Source organism: Alternaria atra (assembly GCF_907166805.1).
Source record: "Alternaria atra isolate CS162 genome assembly, contig: 23, whole genome shotgun sequence".
In the NCBI taxonomy this organism is placed as follows: Eukaryota; Fungi; Ascomycota; class Dothideomycetes; order Pleosporales; family Pleosporaceae; genus Alternaria; species Alternaria atra.
Genome location: NW_025091321.1, coordinates 4,295,563 through 4,319,157, shown reverse-complemented (window position 1 = coordinate 4,319,157; position 23,595 = coordinate 4,295,563). Strand labels below are relative to the sequence as shown.

The 23,595-nt window shown below is 45.3% G+C and overlaps 5 protein-coding genes across 5 annotated transcripts; 2 read left to right on the top strand and 3 right to left on the bottom strand.

Annotated features, from left to right (window-relative positions):
- Window positions 1-778: 778 nt before the first annotated feature.
- On the bottom strand, window positions 779-1,249 carry ALTATR162_LOCUS4976 (uncharacterized protein; the record flags this gene model as incomplete). The annotated part of the gene is made up of 1 exon (XM_043312592.1): window positions 779-1,249. One exon carries the CDS (start codon window positions 1,247-1,249, stop codon window positions 779-781), a length of 471 nt encoding a protein of 156 aa, XP_043168527.1.
- A 395-nt stretch (window positions 1,250-1,644) lies between these two features.
- On the top strand, window positions 1,645-2,319 carry ALTATR162_LOCUS4975 (uncharacterized protein; the record flags this gene model as incomplete). The annotated part of the gene is made up of 3 exons (XM_043312591.1): window positions 1,645-1,694; window positions 1,897-1,908; window positions 1,968-2,319. 3 exons carry the CDS (start codon window positions 1,645-1,647, stop codon window positions 2,317-2,319), a joined length of 414 nt encoding a protein of 137 aa, XP_043168526.1.
- Window positions 2,320-5,251: 2,932 nt separating this feature from the next.
- ALTATR162_LOCUS4974 (uncharacterized protein) lies at window positions 5,252-6,776 on the bottom strand (the record flags this gene model as incomplete). The annotated part of the gene is made up of 2 exons (XM_043312590.1): window positions 5,252-6,503; window positions 6,580-6,776. The coding sequence occupies 2 exons, from the start codon at window positions 6,774-6,776 to the stop codon at window positions 5,252-5,254; spliced, it is 1,449 nt and encodes a 482-aa protein (XP_043168525.1).
- Window positions 6,777-17,845: 11,069 nt separating this feature from the next.
- Window positions 17,846-18,946, bottom strand: ALTATR162_LOCUS4973 (uncharacterized protein; the record flags this gene model as incomplete). The annotated part of the gene is made up of 1 exon (XM_043312589.1): window positions 17,846-18,946. The coding sequence occupies one exon, from the start codon at window positions 18,944-18,946 to the stop codon at window positions 17,846-17,848; it is 1,101 nt and encodes a 366-aa protein (XP_043168524.1).
- Window positions 18,947-22,403: 3,457 nt separating this feature from the next.
- On the top strand, window positions 22,404-22,975 carry ALTATR162_LOCUS4972 (uncharacterized protein; the record flags this gene model as incomplete). The annotated part of the gene is made up of 2 exons (XM_043312588.1): window positions 22,404-22,465; window positions 22,576-22,975. The coding sequence occupies 2 exons, from the start codon at window positions 22,404-22,406 to the stop codon at window positions 22,973-22,975; spliced, it is 462 nt and encodes a 153-aa protein (XP_043168523.1).
- Window positions 22,976-23,595: the final 620 nt, after the last annotated feature.

Sequence of the window (23,595 nt, the reverse complement as noted above, 5' to 3'; positions counted from 1 at the left end):
TGCTGTGTTGTTGGCTCATCGTATGTAGAATGTGGGTGTGTTTATATTTTGATCTGGTCTTGGCAGAGTGTCCGACTCGCCCGTGTGTCCGACTCGCCCGTGAGGTACGTTAACTAATTTAATTTTTAAAGGTAATTAAAGTTAGTAGGGTAGACGACTCGCTTGTAAGGACGACTCGCTTATAAAACACGTTAGCATATTAATCGAAGTTCTCTAATGTGTCAGCATTATTGCTAGAACCGTATCTCTTAGCTGGCTTCAATTCACCCATTGTATCTGTAAGGCCGCTATGTATTCACCTTGCAACTGCGCACACTACTCTACGAATGGATTCTATAGGTAGAGATACCTGTAAAATCTACATAACTCAATCATGATAGAGCATCGATGGATATACATTTTTCTTCTCACATTCTAATATATGTCGAAGCTCCATTCTAGCATGTGCCTGTGTCCAGTTACCTGAGAAAATCCACTGTCAACATACGCATCACATCTGTGCTACATTTCTGACAAACCATTGTGCGACTATCTCAAGACCTCTCTCCCAATTAAAATAGGCGACGATTGTTAGTTCAAGCGCAGTATGCGCAAAGGAATCACGAGGGCCGTTCTCGATGTTCTCGAATCTGCTGTGCCGCAAGCGTGCAGAACCTCGGCCTCGACACCATGGCTTCCCGGCTTTCCGCTTGCGTTACGAACATACTATATCTGTTATGATCTTTTGTAGTTATGTAATATCCTGTACAATTTACAGTACATTTGCTGTGTATATACGTCACCGCTTCCCTTTCTTCTCCTGAATATTAACACCAAAGACGTTTAGCTGTGCTCGGCTCCCCCTTTCTACAGGCCTTGAATCGGGATCTTTATTCTTCTCTTTAGCCTCTCGTCTCGCCTTGCGATCACGCCACCGCTCGCGCCAGGACATGGTCTTCAAACGCTCATCTTGTTCACGCTGCTCGGCTGTGACTGGCGCGCATACAGCGTTGATTCTAGCCGCGATCACCTCGTCGTTCGCTGCTTTCGTTTGTGGTGTCTTGGTCTCCCAGAATGGCGGTGGCAGATTCTTGATGTAGTCGTCATAAGATTCTTTAGCCGCTTGTGATTCCTCAGTTGTTTGTGGTTCTTGGGGTGCTGTTGGATTCTTCGGGGTTGCAAGGTTTACGTTATCGCGCAGGTCTGAGCGGGCAATTGAGCTCTCCTGTTTGAAATCGGCAGAGCCAGGGTAAGTATTCTTAGAGGGCATATTGGTCGAAGGTTGCGAGTAGAGAGATTATTGAGCGAGTGCATTTGAGTACACGGAGCTGTCCTGCGTGCCACTTTGTTGGAAAGAAGCTTGAAGCGGGGCTCAATTGCGAAATCTCACCTAAGCGTAAGCTGCGTGCCGAACGCTCGGAGGATGCCTGAAACCTGTGTTGGAATCCGTCGGAAACTACTGCCGAAGTGGTTGCAACCTAACCTATAGGATGCCACCGAGGGGGCCCGATCGGTGTCAAGGCCCGCTCGAAACGGTATAGAGCTACGGAGGTGCCTTTCAAAAGTTTTGTCTGACGCTAATCTCGGCGCTTCGGCGCAACTCTTCTTGGCGTAACTCCCCACCTTTGAGCTGAGCTGTTAATCAGTCGTAGTTATCTATCTACTATGGCTCCTAACACCGATTCTTATACCCGCACCTTAATTGTAACATTAAAGTTACCTCATGTTCGCAAGTCAACGTCACAGATCTCAGAGCTGACTGGTGTTAATCTACGTACAGTCGATTGTATCTATAGTAGAGCTATCGCTGCTGGCTTCGAGCCAAACGTCCTCCCTCTTAAGATCCTCCTACACCACGTTCAGGATGCTCCTCGCTCTGGTAGACCCGCTAAGCAGACAGAAGAGGTAAAGGAGCAGATATTCTAACAAGTACGACGCGATAGACATGGACGAGAGAAGACCTGCGCTGACGTTGCTGGTGGGCTCAGTCTCAAAGGAGTCGAAATCTCTACCTCTACCGTCTGGAGGGTATTGAGAGAAGCAGGATACAAGAAGACCAAGCTAACGAGGAAGCCTGGGTTGACACAGGAGATGAGGAGTGCTCGTCTTAAGTGGGCGATCGACTATAGAGACTGGACGTTGGAGGACTGGAAGAATGTTATCTGGACAGACGAGACGTCTGTGGTGATTAACTACCGACGTGGAGGCTATAGGGTCTGGAGGAGGGCAGACGAGAGAGTAGTTAAGAGCTGTATCCGTGAGAGGTGGAAGGGATACTCTGAGTTTATGTTCTGGGGCTGCTTCTCGTACGATAAGAAAGGTCCATGCTATGTCTACTAGCTAGAGACGAAGGCAGAGAGAGAGGATGCTGCTCGGAAGATTGAGCAGCTAAACGCTGAGCTTGAGCCTCTACAGCGAGAGGAATGGGAGCTGTCAGAGTCTATAAGAAGGACAGGGCTGCGTAATAAGCCTGGCAGGAAGCCTCAATGGAGATGGACAGAGAAGACAGGCAAGCTAGTGCATGCATCTGGAAGTGGCGTAGACTGGTGGAGATATCAGACCTGCGTTCTGATCCTAAAGCTGATTCCTTTCGCCAAAGAGTGCCTCTAAGATAGACCTTAGACTGTCGTGATGGAGGATAAGGCACCTGCCCACGCCCTTTACTATCAGAGTACGATCTATAGCTAGTACGACGTTAAGAGGCTACTCTGGTGTAGCAACTCGCCAGACTGTAACTTTATTGAGCCGTGTTGGTTTTACATGAAGAGAGAGACTACGAAGAAAGGAGCTCCGCAGTCAAGGGCTGAGGCAGTTAGAATCTCGCAGAATTGCTGGAGAGATCTCTCGTAACTTAAGATCTAAGCTTAGATTGAGCGAATTCTTGTTTATATCTAAAAGATAATTGAGCTACAAGGCGGTAATGAGTACACAGAGGGAAGAGACAAGCCTTAACTAAGGCGGCCGTACGTCGGCTAAATTATTCTTGGCAGACAAAACTTTTGAAAGGCACCTCCGTAGAACCGCTAAGCTCAACGCCAACAACGCCAACATCAAACGCAACGCAGCAGCAACGTGCTCCACTACGTTCTTCAACTGCAGTAACACTTAACAAAGTGCAAGACCAGCTTCTTTTTCTAGAGCAGCATCACCTGCTTGTATGCAAAGAGCACTGCACAGGCATCTAGATAGGCTGGCAAATGGGTTAGGTATACCCAAGCATGGGTATAGGTTGGGTTGGGGTCGCACGGACCTTAGATATAGGTTGGGTTAGGGTTAACCCTAGCGTAGGTTAAGGTTAGGTTATAGTAGTCAAAGCGTTGGGTTAGGGTTAGGTTAGAGGTTCTATGTGGATATAGTATATAGCTACACAAAGTAATAGCTACAATCGGGTGCCAGAAGTCTGTTCGCGCTATGCGCTCGGGCCACCAACACTACTATTATCGTAGACTTTAATGCTATGCATGTGATAGGCTGGAGCCTAGTTAGTGAATCCTCGATAATATCTCGGTCACGTGCGCGAGGCGCACTGTCCACAGATTCCGGGTGCCCCCCTAAGCACCTGGATTCTGTGCAAGCGAGCCCGGTGGAAGGTTATCCCGAGCCGCCGCCCCCTGAACGACCTTTAGAACCCTAGCTATCTGTAGTTCTCTTCTCTATTGAATACAACTCTAGTATACCTGTGCGATAGCTCCCTAAGCGTAGCCCCTTACACGCTAGAGCAGCTTGTTAGTTATGCTGCTAGGATAGTATGCGCTTATGCTTATTTTCCTAGCTTGTTTTCTTAACTAACTTTTTCTTTTAGGGCGCTAGTGCTAGTGCTAGTAATAATTCTAACTCTAATTCTGTAAGGCAGACTTTACGCGCAGAAGAGCGAACTAGTTAAGTAGAAGCTTGTATTCAGAGTAGAGAAAATAGCAGACGCAGAGCCTAGAAGAGGCAGAGCGTACGCGTACTTATATAGCCTAGAGAGAGAAGCGAAGCGAAGGCGTACTAGACCGTAGAAGGTGTAGTAGTTTAGGCCTTCGAAGGTCTAGTAGTTTGCGCCTTCGAAGGTCTAGTAGTTTGCGCCTTCGTAGTAAGACGTAGCCTTTTACTCCTTAGCTCTAAACCTCGTAGTAAGTAGTAGCTAAGGAGAGGCTATGTCCTTACAAAAACTAAGCGCGCAACTTGTCGCTAGTTGGTGGACGTATATAGCCTGGTAGTCGCGCCTAGACGATATCTTAGTAGTAGTTATTATCTGCAAGAGAATTGGTAGACTTAGACGGCTTGAACTGGGCTTCTGTAGAGGTAGGTAGCTTAGACTGCACGGTACGGAAGTGGGTGTCGATAGAGGAGGCGTCGACGATATCTAAATCTATAACAATGTATGAGATGCTTGATAGATGTGCTAGCAGATGCGCTAGTTAACACGTCGCGTTGTGTCGCGTCTAAACGAAAGCTAAGACGTCCTTAGTTAGCGACGCAGCTAATAGCATGCAGCGCACTAGTTATCTTAACTTATTATTAATTAACTAGGGGTAAAGTTAAGTTAAATTGTGATTGCTTATGTTAGCAGTAGTAGGCCAGTTAAATTAACATTAAAACAACATGTTGAAACAATGTTGCCAAGAGATTAATTGATTAGCAAGCCTGGCTAGGTCAGAGCCAGAATCTCCTTGACGCGCTGAAATTGAAAAGCTCAACTTGAAATGGCTACGTCGGCAAATTCGATGGTTAACTAGAAAAAACTTCTTGTTTGATACGACGATCTAGGAGAATATCGAATATGACCTCGTTGGAACCGTGCTGAAAACTGAGTCTTCCTAGGAGAAGTGAGAAAGAATTCAACAGGTGCTGTTGTTGCCTTCCTCGACGAGACTTTTTAGCGAAACCTTCGATGATCACCCGTTTGAGGAAGCGGGGAAGCATTATAGCAGTATGGGTGTTTACTGTAATCGAGCCTGACTTGCGAGGTGAGTTGTGGTCAGATGCTGCTATAACTGACAATGCGTTGTAAACTACAGTGGGGATCTGTATACTGACTGGGTTGATGCTCAATTTGAACGATTGGGGAAAGGAAGACGAGTGATGCAAAACATGCGACGGAAAAAATACTTGGAGGGACTGGAATTAACTTTGCTTGAGATAAACCGCTTGAATCCCGTACTCTCCCCTAGGACCCAGCTTAAAGGCAGCGCTGCTAACAGTAGGTGCCACACTATGGTCAACTATATCTACCAGTAGGGTATGCCAGCAGTTAGTTACTACCCGGGTGAAGGGATCTTGGCAGTAGTTAACAGTACGCCGTGTGGCAGCCGAGACAGTCAACTTTTGCGTCGTCAAAAGCGAACTGCCTCAAAACAGGCGACAACTTCCAGCGTGCAAAGAGCAGCGGATTCTCCACCAAGATCCGGCGCAGCATTTCCCCCCTCTCCTCTGTATCAGGCCATTCGCCCTGCCACACGCGTACATAAGGCACCATAATTTCCAAGGCCTCCCTAACCCACCTCCCTGCTCTTTCCTCGCCAATCCTCCCCTTTTGCACCATCCGCCTCTCCAGCTCCCCCAAGAAATGCTCCCTCTCTTGCATGTTCTTTACCAACGCAGCCTGCATGACCGCTAGTAGGATATGTGACCGGATTGAACAGTCCAACTCATCCATCTTGATTGCTCCAGCTCCTAGTCCAGCTGTCTCCTCCATCGCAACAGCGGTTAGGAACTCGACCTCCTCCTCACTCCCAATCTCTTCCTGCCACCCCCTCTGCAACGCTTGAAATGCAGTCCCTCCATCCGGTATCCCACACCAGAAAAACACCGGCTTGCTAGGTTCTGGTTCGACAACCTTACCCGAAGAAACCTGTACGAGGTACTGTGCTTCCAAACTGTGTATGTCATACAATCCTGACGCGACATTGAGCCCAAAGTGATGGGGCCCCCATGCTTCGCGGTTGTCCTTGCGAGGTGATAGGTCAGATGTAGGGCTTGGAGATGAAGGGATCTTCTTCTCCTCTCCCTCAAGCTGGGTGTTGGTGTTCGTAGGCAATGCTTCTTGTTTCGATTCTGCGATGGGAGGTTCGTAATACTCGTCTAGCCAGAAGCGCGCATGTGATTCCGAAAAGGGTGGTGTGCTAGGGTAGGCCGCGTGTAGGCGTGTCAAGACTGCGTCAAGCGTGCGGAGGGCTATTTTAGTAATCGTGTCAAATGGAAGGAGCGGTTGCCTGTAGCGGGTCCGCCCAACAGTATAAGCCCAGCGGGGGAGCTTTAGGACGTGTTCGGATACCGGATTATCGCGCGGCAGGCACAGCGGGGAGGACGAGTCCGGGAGGTCCTGGAGGTCGGGCATGCGGTAGAAGCGTGCTGTGGTGGGTTGAGTAAGGAATGTGGTGGAGTAATAGGTGCGCCAGGCTGTAGGGTGCAGGAGGGCATGGTGCGCAGTGTAGAAGGCGTCGAAGTCTGAGAAGGTGAGGGGGTCGTTCCCATTTAGTTGGGAGGTCCAGCGGTAGTAGGCTGCTGCGATCTGGGCGAGATAAAATATATCCAAGGTACTGTTTTATTTTAGTCACACACATGCAGTGCTAGGTACGTCGGTATTAGGGATTCTCATATGAGGATGTAGCTTACCGATTGAAGCGGAGCTCGCCCTCACCAAAAGACCAGCCATGCGCGTGCAGCTTCTCCACAACATCGAATACGCCCTGGCCGTCCCACAGCCCCTCATCGATATAAATGTATGCGATCCGCAAGACATCATCGTGACATGTCACTGGCACGATTCCGCCTTCCACATTAGCCAGAAATTCCCCAGCTTCATCATCCATTGTAGTGCCCATCGTACGCAGAATGCAGTTGCTGGAGTTGATGTTTTGAAATTTGCCTCCAGGGCTGGGAATGTAACAATACTGAGTGATAGGCAAAGTCGGCGATCGCGCGGTCTATATACAAGATGCCGAAGCGTGCTAGGCCTAATCGCGCTAAAGCGCACGTAATCGGGGGAACATCTTCTGAACCTTAGAACCGTGAGTACCCTCACAACTAGTTTATGCAATCTCGATATCTTAGTCAGATAGAATTATTAACCAGCTCTTAGAAATTGTCTCTCGAGCGGGCCGACGACCACATAAATGAATCATCTTATTATGTAAAGCAACGTGCGTTCTATGCAGAACGCCTGCGTAGTTACGGGTATGGAACTATCGTGCCTGGACCAGGAATCACCCGCTGACCGTGTGCCATTCGTGTTCGTTCTGATTTCCAGGCATAGGACTTAAATTCGGTGAGGATTCCAGCTGCGTACAAAGAACTCGGCTACCGTAGTAAGTCTACCTTTCGATTCACCACCCATGTTTACCCTGAAGCCTCCCTTTCGATCCCCACGTACCCTCACCTGTCGCCCCCTAACAACTGATTCCTCCTAACTAGCGCTTCTCCTCGTTATATGCCCCCATTCCGTAGCCTGGAACGGATTCCACGAAACCCCAATCCGCGGCACCCATTTTGCCAATCTTTTTGTTGGCCTCGGTCCCCCGCTCGGCACACTGCGCGAGATGCACCTTACCAGTGTCGATAAGGGCCGGCGGAAGCAATCCTTGGGTCATGTGTAGATAGCCCTTCACCTTGGCGAAAATCACCGTGTTCTCGATCGTCGCGCCCGGAGAGACGTACCCGATGAAGCGTAGGCGGTTCTTCCCTGCGGTGTCCGATGCGTCAGTATCAACAGCGAACCCAAAAGGAAGAAAAGGAATTGAACACGTACTACTTGTTGGAAACATGTTCCACAGCCCAAGTGGCTTGCACGTGTCCTTTTTTTTCTCCGCGTCCTCGGGGAACGTGAAAAGCTCGGGGAGGTAGACCTTATTCCATTTGTCACATTCGTCGGCGTCAACCGTCACCACGCAATCCCATTGAACGTCCCAATTAGGGTCATTGTCGCCTCAGGCTTGGAATGAATTCAAGATGTAAAGACCCGGGCCAATCTGGCGGCCCCCGTTGCCTGAGGACTGCACGGCTTTGCCGCCGTTTTTATGAATGGCTTCGGCTTCGGCCTGGGAGGTGAGTTGGTTTGGTCGCCGGGTTACGGAGGATGTGGAATGGAATATAGAATGGAGTAGAGGGTGGAATGAAATGGGGAACAAACCCTTGAGACCACACGATATCCGAGGTGTTTCTTTACATCACCATCGCGTGTGTGCAGTTGAGCCTTGTAGTCTTCTAGGGGAAAGGCCTGGACTGCAACGGAGGCAGCGAGTGCCAGGAGCGCCCAGAACTTCATGATGCGGGTTGTGGTGGAAGATGTCAAGGGACAGAGAGAGTAAGGAGGACTACTAGTAGATGAGGAGGAACACGAATGCTCTCTTGCTGGACCGGGAAGACAAGGGGAACGACCCAAACCGATCCAGACTGAGATGACTACTAATTTACCAAGCATTGGATTGAAAGGGGTGGTGCGATAATCACCTCGCCATACCTGTTTAGGACTTTCTAAACCATCCCTGCAAAGGCAGCTTCGAGGAAAAAGGCAATGGATGTTACTGAACCCTGTGTGGCGAGGGCTCATAGAATTTAATTGGGTCCCTCCTATAAAAAAGGTAGTCTTCCCTGTAAAGGAGAGCTTATATTTACCCACATTCACATTAAAACAGCACTTCTCCGAAATTCTTGAAGCCCTAAAGTCACCTCGAAACGAGCTTGCTAGGAATCGGAAAGCTATCGACAGTGAAGACTTAGAATGTTAAATATCTGGCGTAGGCAATGACTCTACTAGCTTGCTGCTTAGATTTTAGGGTCCGATTGTCCTACTTTCCTACGGCGTGGACTTTGAAAGCTAGAGCTCTAGCGGAAGCAAGGACGCTGCTAGCTTGCCTAGATTCTAGGGTCCAATTGTCCCACTTGATGCACTTCGTTAGCTTCGGTGGAAAACTCTACATACTTGAGCTTTCCAGTTTTCGAGCCGGATAAGGGGTAAGTACCTAGGTACGTACAATGACGCCTTAGAAGCGTAGCCTACGAATTTTACGCTTTTTCGAGCAGATAGACGCACTAACTTCTAAGCAAATGTTCTATCGGAGGTAAAGAAGTGCAGTGCTGGGTGTCTTCACGTCCGATGGCCTGGACAAGGGCTTTTAATTCACTAAATTCGAGCTCTACCAGCTTTGGTTTAGTGGGTCTCCAATAAGGTATATATCTCGTACGGGCGGGCGGGCGGCTCTACTTAACACAATCTACACGTGGTGAGTTAGCGGCATTTAGCGCAGATGTTAATTACTTGCGAGAATATACACAGTTTTGTACATTCGCTACTAGTGCGCAAGGCGTGTACGCTTTTCTAGAAAGAAGTGCCGAGGTACGTACTCTCGATTCCGAGTGGTTGTGGTTAGGCAGCTTTGCAGTATGAATGTATCTGTTACACGGGGTTAGGCTATACTTCTCTATTCTTGGTCCGTACTAAGGCGAGGTAGACTTAAGCGGTAAGCCGTGAGGTTTGTCTGGCGATTCGTAGTAGAAAAGAGTTATCAAAGTTAACTAAAAGGTAAAGACAATCCTATTCTATAAACGATAGAATAACTAGTTAACAATCTGTGTAAGAGATAAACTATTTAAGTTGACCACAACGAATGTAATAATGAAATCTAACCCATTCTTATACCTATTGCGATCTATACCTACTATCCTAACTAACCCATCTTAGCGGGAGGTTTGGGAGGACGTTGCTATCCCTTTATGCGCTGCTATCCCAGATGGCTAGCCTTAGCGGGATAGCGCATCACGTGACCCTAAGCCCCTCGATAGCTGCTAGCTTCTAACGTGGGCGTAGTTGGTCTTTAACCTCGCTATCCCTCGTTAAGGAGAGAATCCTTTGTGTTACCTATAACACACCACACATACAACACACACAATATACTCTACCTGTTATAGGCAGAAAGAGGCCTGTGTTATAGGCGGAAAGAGGCCTGCTAACGAGTATGCATTTGCTCCTATGTACGGAAGAAGAAGGATAAGGAAAAGAAGAGTAGCGTCCTCCTTGTACGGTATTTATCCTCCGTACGCTAATACAAAGATAGATAAGCAGGAAGTTCTTCGGCGTAGCCTCTTGTGGTACTTAGGCGTAGCCCCTTACAATACCTCCCCTCTCCCTCTTCCTAGGTCTTACGGCTAGTTAAGTTCTAAGTAAATCTAGTTTCTATCGTACGAGACTAGTAATTAGGTAGCTGCCTATTCCTAGCCTCGCGTTTTGTTTGCTTAGTTGTGGGGTTATTAGCGGTAAATTCGTCCTTTACTGTACGATTGTTAGCCTCGCTAATTCTGCTCGTGTAGTAAAGGTAGAATCTAGGGCTCCTCCTAAGGTATATAAGAGCTACACCTCTGCCCTTTCTTAGTCTTTTGTCTTGTTATAATAACTCCTTGTACAGCAACTTGTTACAATACCTCTAAAGAACGCTCCTGCTCCCCCTCCTGCTTGTGGCTCCTAGGCTACTAGTAGCGTTAACTACCTCTCTTTCGCTCTTAGTAGTAACGCTAACAGCTCGTACGCTACAGCTACCGCTGATATTTAGAATGTCGCTTATAGTCTGCTTACTCATACCTACCCTAGTGCTGTAGTACCTGTTATTAACGTTACTAGTCCTATTAACATAAACAACTACTAGGTCTAGTACATCCTTAACAGGGACGTTGCTAGCGAGCTTCGCCGTGTTCTTTTAATGGCCTCCGTACGTATTGCTTAACGTTTCTACTCCTGTCCTTTTACTTACGTCTCTTAGCTTCCTATCCGCCGCGTCGCTAAGTTCTTCCTTCGTTCTGTAGGAAACTTGCTGTACGACGCTTATTAGGGCCCGGGCAACACCAACTAGTCTCCTCTCGTTGCTTACGGCACTCTTTACGCTCGCTAAATCTTAACTAGACGCGACTCCTACCTTAAGGCCTTTGTTATCTATACCCGTAGTGCTCTTAACGCTTCCCTGTGCTCTAATAACTACGCTTAGGCCGTACGTAGTAATAAGCCCTTTACCGCTTTCGCTAGCTGCGTATCTATTGCAGGGGAGTAGAATAGTGCTTGCTCTAACTACGTTTAGTCTAAGCACAGTGCATAGTGTTAGCTTCCCTGTTACAGAGTTACTAACAGCAGAGGAGCTCTTCTTAGTTCTTATTCTCGTACAGGCGGTCGTGCTGTTCGCGCTCCTTCTGCTAATGCGGAGTAGTTTGTTAATGCTAACGACTAAGTTAGCGTAACTACTAGTTCTGTTTTCTCTAACAAGATCCTGTAGGCAACTATACAGCTTGCGTACAAGTTAGCTATAACTGCAGGGCTGCTGTATTAGCTAGGTTCTTCTCTAGTTCCTAAGTAGCTTCCTAAAATCTAACCTATTTTACTAGATACTACCTTGCTCCTTAACGTGTCCTCTTATGTGTAATAGTCTCTACTTGCTATTTAAGGTGCTCCTCTTATTCGCCCTTATCTCGTATAGCTACTACTGCAGGGTTTAAGTTGTTAGTTTGTTGCGAAGGGAGGGGGTCTTCCGCTGCTAGCCTTAACTTGTCGACGTAGTAGGTCTTTGTTGCTTATAGGGTTGCTAACTCTACCTAGTACGGGTCTCGTACGCGCGATACTTAGAATTTCTCACATTTCTAGTTAAGTTTCTTACTCGTTCTTGTAGTCCGTACGTCGCGTAGGTTAAGCTATACCTAGTCTCCTACCTTGTTGGTAGGGGCTAGTTTTCTTAACTTATTCGCTTGCCTTTCTTGCTCTTGTTGTGCGTACGACATTGCGGAGATCGCCTAGTCAGCTGCCTTTGTAATAACTCTTACGATTTCCTTAGCTTTGTCCTGTGTGCTTATTGTCGTTGTAGCGTTCGCTGTTGTACAGTCTAATGCCTTAGCTTGCAAGAAGGGAGTATTGTAATAGCTGTGTTATAGGAAGAAGGGAGATACTCTAGTTGTTAACAGGCTTGCTAATTAATTAATTTAATTTAATTTCAGTCCTAGTTAAATTAAGTTGCTTATGTAATTGCAAAAAGATAAGTTAAGTTAAGTTAAATTAAAGCAACTCTGTGTTGATTAACAACATATTGCTAAGATATACGGACAGGGGTATGCAATATAAGCGAACTAATTACATTTTAGTAACTAGTCTTAGCAAAATGTAATTAACTTAACGAGGTGCTTACAGAAAAGCTATTAGGAACTATACCTAATCTCTGCTAGTTTGCTAGACAGATAGACGCACTAATAACATCTGTCTTAAGCCTTCTCTAATTAGCTACTGTTAGAAGACCGCTAAGGCTAAAGATGCGCTCTAGTTTATCACTTATTAGTAGAATAGATAGTATGTCTAGCGCTATCTTCGCAAGCTAAGGCTAAACACGCTGTTTCTCTAACTAGTATGCTATAGGGGTGTTACAAGCCTAGTCCTTAAGTGTAACACCTTGTAATATGTATAATTTGTAGTTGTTAGGCTAATCCGTGGCTAGGGAATATAGGCCTATAACAGAATTAATAAAATCGTCTAGATGTTACGGCGCTAACCTAGATAGCCTATTAGAGCGCGCTAAGCTGCTAAGCGAGCAGCTGCGCGATCGCTGAAATTCCTGCGCGAACGCGCCTTGTCGTACGCTCCTTAAGCTACGTCCTTGTCTTAGCCTAACCCCGTACTATTAGCGATATCGTAGTAAATATACTAATCACGTGCACCTACCTTCCCTGCCTGCCGACCCCGTAACACTAGATCTGATTTTAAGATTATATCGCGTTACTAGGGCTTGCAGAGTTTAAGTTTATCTAGTAGTAGCTAGTTCCTATAGTTAACAGTCTAAAGCTCTCTAACTGCTTTCTTAGCGTCCTTAATCTAGTCCTTATAATTAGCCTATTACTTCTTAAAGTACTTCTACTTCTACTTTAGGTTTAAGACTACTGCAGTAACGTAGATAGGTAATTTCTTAGTAAGCAGATAGTATTTATTAAGCTTAGCCTAGGCTTAGGTAATACTGCGTTAGAAATAAGGATCTGGATAGGACTAATACTCTTCCTTTGTAAGGGGCTACGCTTAGGGAGCTATCGCATAGGTATACTAGAGTTGTATTCGATAGAGAAGAGAACTACAGGTAGCTAGGGTTCTGAAGGTCGTTTAGGGGGCGGCGGCTCGGGATAACCTTCTGCCGGGCTCGCTTACGCAGAATCCGGGTGCTTAGGGGGGGCACCCGGAATCTGTGCACAGTGCGCCTCGCGCACGTAACCAAGATATTATCAAGGACTTACTAACTAGGCTCTAGCCTATTACATCCTTAAAGCTTTTGAACCTATAGAGTAGCTACTCTATTGTAGGTAGTACATGCTAGATACTAGTATCTAAACTGCGGCTAGGTCTACCTTGCAGCTTTAAGGTGGCCTTTTTAAGAGGCTTTAGAATATCTAAGTAGATCGCAATAACAGCCTAGTTATTAGTAGTTAGATAGTCTTCGGCTATTAATAGCTTCTGCGCAGAGCAGTGCAAGTTCTATTTGTAGACTTCTAGTGCTATTATTTTATTAATTACGTTTTGAAGCTTAACTACGCGCTGCATCTTAGTGTAAGGGGCTACGCCTAAGTACTACAAGAGGCTACGCCGAAGAACTTCCTGCTTATCTATCTTTGTATTAACGTACAGAGGATAAATACTATACAAGGAGGACGCTACTCTTCTTTTTCTTATCCTTCTTCTTCTGTACATAGGAGCAAATGCATACTCGTTAGCAGGCCTATTTCCGCCTATAACACTATACTTAGGCAGCTTAACGCGTTAAGCTAAACCGTTATAGCGTATAACAGTTTAAGGTTCTTAAATCGTTATATTGTTACGTAAGCTCTTATTACGTTATAACGGTTATAACGCGATAAGAGTCTTAGCGCTAAGTACGCTAGTATTGCGCATAGAGAAACAGAGAATCTGCTGTCTAGATGCTCTAGACCTTACCTAAAACCCTACTAAATATGTCGTGTATTACACATATACTAGTGCAATGTTATTCAATCCCTCGTCTGAAAGCTTATCTCTAACGCTACAGTATTTATCTCGTAGTATATCTCCTCTATACTTTAACGCTATTATACAAATAGAGACCTTTTAGAGTACTAGCAACTCTAAGCGCAAGCGTATAAGGATTTAGTATGTCTGTACACAATGTCCTTCCTAGTCTAATACTTATCGTAGTAACACTATTGCCTATGTTCTAAGATACTATGCTTAGCCTAAATCGTCTTAGCTTCTGCACACCCCTTGTACACTAGTTACAATACTGCAAGCTACTACCTCTATATCCCGAACGACTATAGACTAGAACGTTATTCGCAATGCCTTTAATTAACAAGGGTATTACGACGCACTTGCAGGTCTTCTTACTTAACGTCGAATGCCCTTCTTATTAGTCGAGTAGGCCGAGATAAAAGACCTTGCACTTGCTTGCAACCTATACGTGCAAGACTAACTAATAACAAATTAGCGTATAGCCGTAGTCTTATCGCCTTAAACTATTAGTTCTACAAGGGTTATGTTATTAAGGAGAGCTTATTAACAGCTATAAGTCCTATCTATATATTAACAGATCTATAGACATCGCCTTTTCGCTTATCTCTCCTTACTATATGCGTATAGTAGGTTAATTACGAACACAAGCTTTAGAGAGCTCTTCTAGGTCTACTAGAATGTCGTTACAGTTACTCTAGACAACAGTAAGCACAACTACTTCTTAGAACCCTTAAGGAATATAGGATACAGTCTAGAGTTGGCTGGCACACAGGGGATAACGCGACCTTAAACGACACCTGTCTAGACTATCTTAAGTCTCTCCTCCAAAGCAAGCATAACGTATATTATAGCATTAGATGTATAAGCCTTTAATAACGCAGCCTTTATGCTAACTCTTAAAAGGTCTAATTTAATGTCACGATGTTCCATCACTACAGGATTCCAGCTACAGACTAGTAAGCTACCGGGAACCCTTTAGGGCACCGTCGGATCACACCAGCCACAATCACGTAACGTAGGTATATATCATCCCTCTAAGAGGCTTGATAGCTCCTTAAGGATTCGTCTCAATACAAGCCTATACCGATATCTTAGTGCCTGCCCAACTACTCCTCACATTTAATGCTAAAACGCGCCGTATTTAATGCATTAGTTATATTATTAATTTGTCCTTGCAAGCCTTCTTGCTTGCGTCTTTAAAGGAAGCTCTAAGAGCTGCTCTTAAGTTTGTAGCTAATGCTACAGGGGAAGATCTTCTTGCACAATTCTTAAGTGCTCTTACGTCTCGGCGAGAGAGTACTAGAGCGCAGCACGAAGCTGCATTAGAGACATTACAGAGTCGAAGACCGTTTTGCTAGGTACGTAGTGTTAAGAGCTGAGGATCTAGTAATAAGGACTTCTCGGGCTTAGAGAATATTCCTACTCTCCGGAAACTCTATTAACTTTGTGCCTAGCTGCGCAGTTTAACTGTACATGCAGCAGTATAGGATTGCTAAGTAGGCCTCTGCTTAGGCATTAATAATTAAACTAGGTAGTCGTTATAGTACGCTGTTATTAATTAAGCCCTAAAAAAGATAACTAAAATCAAACTCTTTATGCACGACAACGAGAGATCTCTTAACGACATCCGTTTTACTAATAACGATTAGGTTATACTATAGAATACACATGCATTCCTAGACCTATTCGCATTAGCGACTCTATACGCAGAGGAGAAAAGAGCATCTATCTTACAGTCTATCTTCCTTATAGACTCCCTCCTACTTTATTATAAGCAGCAGAAGGTTAGTGCTAATACCTTATCCTTACCTTACGTCCTTTTTACTAATGCTAAGTATAGAAACATTACTCGAAGCCTGAACACAAAGATCTCTGCATAATTTAATTAATTAAAATGGGCTAGTTTGTGCTCGACAAGTACTATAAAATAACTGATTACGTTCTAGTGTACGCTGCTGCAATCTTACTCGACCCCTTAAGTAGAGGTGCCTACCTTAAGAGGAACTAGCTAGCTAAATAGTATAAACTAGCTATTAATGCTGCTAATACTTTTTAGCTAAACGAGTTTAAATATAACACGTCTTTAGTCGAGTCTACAACTCCTAAGCTAATGCCTCTACCGCTAAAACAGCATAGTGCTGTACTTAACTAAATCTTTAAGCAGTTAAAAGGATTAGGAGAGGTAACTTCAAGCATTAATAATCTAAGAGCTTTTGCAAATAATGCAGCGGTACAAATTGACTGTAGCTCTCTTAAGTAGTAGTGCCGACTAGAACAGCGGCAACGCTACCCTAGGCTAAGTTATATAGCTATCTTAATTCTATCTATTCCTGCAGAGTTATTAGAGCTAGAGAGGACGTTCTTAGGTGCAAGACGGACGTGTTCATGGGATCGGTTAAGGCTTACTTGTTTTAACATTAAGAAGATTAAGTGCATAGGCAGCTAGTTTAGAGAGGGCTATATAAAACCTTTATCTCTTAATAGAATAGGTTTACTAGTAGAACTACAGCTAGAGGACGATGCGGAGGCAATAGATGACGATGTAGCAGACCTTATAGAATAGGTATAAGCAGGTCTTGGCAGTTTTGCGCTTATATCGTTAAAGTCGTTATAACGCGTTAACGATATAAGATAACGCGTTAAGCCGTTCTAACCTAGTAGGGTTAGCGTGTAACGTAATAAGGTCTTGTGCCCATGTATAGATAACACTTAGCTAGGTTTGAATTCTACTAGGTGTTGTTTGTAAGAATTAGGTTGTATACAGGCTTCGTGGCTGCATTAGGATTGCCTGTAGTAATATAACTAGCCCGCTAGCGGTTTTAGAACTCTCTTTGTCTCTTTGTAGAGGACTAGATCTAAACAACTACATTATAAAGCTTCCTAATAGGCCCTAGCGCCTGCTACTATTTCTGTTATTCGATGATTTTAACTATAGACTCCTAATTCTCCTCCTTAAAGCTATTAGGATTCTCGCTAAAGAGAAGCGCCTATGTAATGGGCTGGAGCCTAGTTAGTAAGTCCTTGATAATATCTTGGTTACGTGCGCGAGGCGCACTGTGCACAGATTCCGGGTGCCCCCCCTAAGCACCCGGATTCTGCGTAAGCGAGCCCGGCAGAAGGTTATCCCGAGCTGCCGCCCCCTAAACGACCTTCAGAACCCTAGCTACCCGTAGTTCTCTTCTCTATCGAATACAACTCTAGTATACCTGTGCGATAGCTCTCTAAGCGTAGCCCCTTACATTAAGGTGCAATTATAAATACCTAGACAAAGCACTACCTTATCTAGTACTAGCATTATCCCTGACCCTGCGAACACTATCTCTTTTGGTTAATTAATTACACACTTACTCCTTTTGCATGTATTGTTTTATATTTATTTCGAGTTAACACTCTTCTCTTGTACCTAAAGCTTAAATAAGGTTACGCATCTTACTAACTTCTCTACTACCTACTATACTAGTAACTAATTAGCTCGTAGGGATTACGTCTTTATATTATCCTACACATATACATTACTAATAGAGTTACAGGTAGCTTAAATGTACAAGACTAGTTGTACAGAACTCTTTGCCTATTAAGGTAGCCTCCTTATTCCTTACCTCTAGAGGTAGCTGTTATTACTTGCTCTTGATAGTAGCCTTCTTCGTTCCTTACCCCTAGGGGCAACCTAACCCTACACTATGAGTACAGTTTAGGCATATAGTATAGACTGCGCTAGCTTACATTGTTAATTAGATATTATGCATAACTAAAGAGGTATTTCAGAAGGTACATTCATAACCCTACAGACGCTCGCAACTACCGCATTACTAACGTAGTTCATATCGTGCACGGGCTCGTGATGTGCATAGACGCGTGATGCTACACATAATGCTCTGCGTTGAGTGCCTTAACTCAGAATCTACCACAATAGGAAGTTGACCCAGCAGCCGTGAACGCTGATTTGCAAATGTTGCCCTTGAAAATATTCGTATCCGGCTTGATTGTCGAATTATTCACGATGTCAACATCATTCTCCTTAAAGTAATTCTTCTCGATAGTGTTACCTGATACCTTTGACCCGGTGGTGTTATCATCAGTGAGGTATAGGCCAACTGCTTTCTTGTCCTTAGAATTTATAAACTGGATAGTGTTCCTATCAACCAGAGTGTTGATAGACCCCGATAAGATGATTCCAGCAGCAGCTTCATCGGGACAGGCGGGATTGCGGCTTGTAATAGTGTTTTTAAGGAGCTTCGCACCATTAACACCAGGATCGACGAAAGGCCCGATGCAGCAACTCTTGACTGTATTGCCTTTAACAAGACCACCGGAGGTCTGGGTACAGAGTGCGATGATGTAGTCAGAGATGTCATTTCCTATGAACTTAGCACCCGACTGGTCGTCCATGCACATAGCGATGTAGTTAGGGAAGGGAGTAGTGGAGGTAACCATGTTGCTCTTGGCTAGGGTGTTTATGGAGTAGACGGTCAGCAAGCCGTACTGTCCGCCATCGACCAGCTTGTTGTTTGCGAATACACAGTCGATTCCAGCGTAAAGCACAATGTTCATGCCGGAGAAGCTGTGCACCTCGAAGCCAGTGATTTGGACATTCCTGATGTACTCGTGGACTGATTCGACCTTCCTGTGCTCTTGCTTGAATTCGGCAAGCTTAACGCCCTTTCCATGGACGCAGATACCTGCATCAGTGGGAGCGCCGGAGAAGTCGTAATTGAGCCCAGTGCAGAAGTTCGGTGTGTAATTCTGGGGCGGCATTAGGATGGCTCCCGGCTTGCCGATCAGAGTAATGTCGCTCGTCGTGATCTCCAGTTGCTCAGCGTAGATCCCTTTTTCGACGATAATCTTGTCCCCTGGTTTGGCCTTGTTGATGGCGTGCTGGATCGACTGGCTCGCTTTGACAGTCTCGCTGTGATCTGTATCCTGTTCTTTAGGAGCAGGAGCGCAGATGGCGTGAGCGACGAGTAGCAGCAGCGTTACAAGGGATGGAGAACGCATCTCAAACGAGATAAGAGCGAAGAGCTACTCGAGAGAAAGCGTGGAGATACCTGTTCTTTTTGGAGGATGCAAGAAGCATGTAGAAGCGCTGATTGCCTTCGATTCCGCTATTCTTATGCTCATCTACCCCTCCCACATCTATTTATCAGCTCTGACAGCGACGCATCCCAGCCAACCTATCACTGCGTTTAAGTAAGCGAGAGCTGCTGTCTGATCATGTGCCCCAAAGGAGTCCTGCTAAGCGAACATGCAGAAAGACAATAGTTCGACGAGGAAAGGAAGCTAGGGAACAGGGATACCCATGTTATAGTGTTGCGTAATGCGCTTCCTAAAAGCCTAGGGCAACGAACTGGACTCTAATCAGTTTAACAAACTCTATCAAGAATATTAGTGCTACTAACATGCTCCGCTTAGGGCTAGTGTAACCTAAGCAGCTCTCTTTATACTTACCATATTTATTAAAATATTCGTGATTTCCTAGGGTAAACCTTTTAAGACGTCTAACTTCAATACGGAGTAGTACTAGAGCTTTTCTCACGAGGGCTAAGCTAAACTTTCGACGTCATTTGTATTAGATCTAGTGGCGTTTTTTGCCTATTAGCTTGCTTGTCTAGTTATCCCTAGAGCTGAACCCTAAGCGGGTATCCTTGCCCCAATAGCTTTAGAATATGCCTAACAATCGCCCCTTCTTCTAATCCTTAAAAGGCTATTAATCTAGGCGCGCAATCGCGTTATTAAGGTGTTCTAGTAAGTCGTCTTCGTCTTATAGGGACGGCAGGCAGGGAAGATAGGTGCACGTGATCAGTGTATTCACTACGTATAACTAACAGCACTAGGTTAGGCTTAGACAAGGACGTAGCTCAAGGAGCTTACGACGGGACGTGTGCGCGCAGGAATTTTAGTGTTGCAGAATCCGGGTGCGCTAGTCAGCACCCGGATTCTGTGCGGCCAATCAGCGTAGGCGCCACTCTTGGCGTTCCTCACCAGCCAGCGCCGTGACACTTGGTAGTGTATCCTTAGCACCGCTTAAGATAGCTGCAGCGCGTAGCGGCTTAAGTGTAGCATCTTGTTAGGTAGTTTGTAAGGCAAGCTGTATGTCCTTTTCGTCTAAGGCCCTTTCTACGTTGTTGCGTTGCGGGATCACGCTGTGCTTGAAGTTTAGCTAAGTCTTAGCAAAATAGTGCTACTCGCTTGTAGAGTACGTTAGATGTACCCTAGTTAGAGTTCTATAAGTATCTTGTCGTTGTCGTGATAGATTATCCGCTTAATACACTGCTTACCTACTACTAAACTGCTGCTTATAGGAACATGCCTTAAGTTATTCTCTTAGAAATTCAGTAACGTGTTGGATAAGCGAGTAACGCGGGCAAGCGAGCGACGCACCCCAAAACCTACCAAAAATCACGAACTGCAGGGGTCTAGATCTCTAGATCTATCAAATAGAATTTTCTAAAAACTTAATAGCTTAATACTTTAGATATAAAGAGTATTCTTTTAGATTTCTAAGCTTCTAGCTCTAGGATTTATTAAGATATAACAAACTACGCTAAAATAATCCTTGTAATCTAGTACTTTCTGAATAGCTACTTAGCTACTTAGGCTAGAACCTTTAAATTCTAAACATAGATTATTCGTCTAGATACAGCTCTAATATAGAAGTTTTAGAGATTTCTATTAAGTAGATCTAGAGATCTAGACCCCTGCAGTTCGTGATTTTTGGTAGGTTTTGGGGTGCGTCGCTCGCTTGCCCGCGTCACTCGCTTATCCAACACGTTAGGACATTATTACACAACAAACATCCTAACTAGTCTTTATACCAGCTTACAGAGCACTTTTTCTAGCACTGATAATACAGCTCAATTGATTCGAAATTAGTCCTTTCGTTGTGTATTTACTACAAATACTACTCTTTTGCTATCTACACGACTAACATCCGTATAGAGAGATATACAAGGCTAAACATTCCTATGCTGTTCGAGGAGGGCTTCAAAAGCTATATCAAGCTTACAGAAACAAAACTAATATTGCACAGAACATTGCTATTACACACGCAAGCGCTGACACCAAAGACGAGAAAGGGCCAACGTTACGGGAACTATCTCTGGTGACGGTCGCCGAACTAAATGCACTAGCGATTAGCGTCTCACAGACACTTCTTGTTCTAATCAAGCTGTAGGAACCGCGGATAGAAGCTCCTGTCGTTGGCGTTACTAGAGGGGTAATTAGGGCTTTGGTTAGCGTTGGTAGGTGGCTCCACTGAGAGCGAATGATTCAGCTTGCTATAATCTACAATGTCGCTTGAGTCTACAGTGCTTAGCGAATGCGGCTTTACCCTTGCATGCAGCCGCAACAACATTTAGTGCTGACCTGCTAGCATAGTTCTAGAATATCTAGCTTTGCTTGTTAACTAGTTATAGTATTTGTCCTGTATTCAGCCTCAGCTGAGGGTCACAACAGTTACGCTCTACTGCATATGATAGGTAGAGTTAGCACTCTTGCTAGCAAATTAGCACAGCTATAGACATAATAGCTACTACCCCGCTTTACGGCTAGTAGCCCCTCCGTTAGATTACGTCACAATTATGTGACAATTCTGTGTTAGCTAGAATTCTGCCGAGCTGTGTGACGTTCGTGGTGCGCAGAGAGGAGCAAAGGCGGAAAGGTTCGGTATCTGAATCGATCCCGCTACAGCTAAGCTTAGATCTCCTTAAGGACTTGAAGAAACCTATGAACTTTGAGAAATCCGTGAACCTCGGGGAACCCGGTGATTCCGACGATTCCGATGGCTCCGAGGAACGCAAGGGCTCTGACAAATCCGAGGAATACAGGCGTCCGATTGCTTCGAACAAGATTAGAGTGTGAAGGAGGCCTTGCGTTCTCAAAGGGAGTGTGTGTTCTGACTAAGCGTTGAGCTGCAAAGTTGGCGGTTGCGCACAAGGGAGGTGAGGTTATCTGCATTTGCTATGCATCGAACACAACTATATGTATAAGACTAGCTAGTGCGTTTCAATCAACGATTGCAGCGGTTCGACTATGCTATTGCGACCGCCTACCCTTGGCAAGTCGCGAAGGGTTGCCTATCTTCGAGTTCCGGAGCTACCAGGCTAAATTTCGAAAGAAAGAACATGTGTCAATAGTGAAAGTACAATTCACACTAGCCTTTTGAAAATGCATTGCAATGTTAATACAGCGAGGTCTTATTACTCTGTCTCGCGCATAGGGTTGAGCATATGACCCCGCGAACCATATGTTGGGACGAAGTCTATCCAATCCAGTCCCACGAAAAGCGCCACTTCGGCCGCTCGGCCACTCGGTCACTGGAAGTCGGTAAACAAACGTCCACACTGCAAAGTTCCTAATCTAGCATCGCAATATCTGCTAACTTATATAACGCAGACATGGTGAGCATGGGTAACCATACTTGTCAGAATCAGGGAAGCACACATCTTTGTTGATCATGGCCGCAACATTCGTCAGCCCCAAAGTCGTGAAGATTAATGGTGTCTGGCAAATTGAAGGGTACGTATTACATGAAACATTTCCACTGCTACATGGGCTTTCCCCCGTACATTTGATGTCATTGCACTTTGAAACAACACAGTGAAGCAATTTGCTAACATAAATATCAGCAAGCCTCGCGAAGACCTCAAAATCTGCGCTCGATACAATCCTTCCAATCTTCCCGGAAAGACAATCCTCGTCCTCCTTATCGATATCCCACCGAACGGCGGCACCCCATCGCATCGTCATGGTGGCGCGACAGCCATCGCGATTCCTTTTTCTGGCACTTCGCTCAATCAGATGAACAATCAAGACGCTCAAACCTTTGGCCCGGGAGAATTCTGGTACGAAGGGCCTGGCTGTCATCACCAGCGGTCTGAAAATCCCAGCTTGACAGAAACAGCGAAGTTCTATGCTATTCTGATTGTGGATGACGAGACTTTAGGTGGAAAGACTGGAGAGGAGTATGGGAACATCTTCGTGCTAGATAAGGAGGTCGAGATGGGTGAGAAAGCCCCAAGCAAGTGATGATCACGATGTAGAGGACGTGAAAGGAAGTTACTGGGTAGATATAACAGCGAGGACAGAAGTGAAGCCCGAGAGACCCTTAGAAAAGTGAAGTCGTTGGTGTACTATCGATGAATAAGACGAAGTGCAATCAAGACTCATGCCTCGATTCATGACAGGTATGAGGACACTGAGTCTACAGTTTGCGTGCAACTGCCGCTGCGCGACAACAGGTACTAGGGATCGCTGTACGTTAGAACACGAACTTGGTTGCTACGCCCCGACACCAATAAAATGAATTTCGGATTAAAGTGGCCTCTGAAGGGGATTCCGAGGCATGATTATCGCCTACTACCTTACGGGGTAGATCTCATTTGGTGGGTGGGGCTAAAGGTGAGGAGATGATGGACGAGTCACTTACTACTTTGTTGCACATTTAAGTTGCTCATCTTCAGGCAGTTGTCAGGGCAGCTGCACACTATAATTTACACGAAAGAACGGGGGACTATGGAGGAGATCTAGACATTTCGAGAAGGAGTGCAACTTACTACTACGAAGGACTGTAAGGCTTGTAGTGGGGAGCAGAAGATAGAACAAAGGCGAAGATGGCGGCGTTGAGATGATGATGATATGCTTGGCAA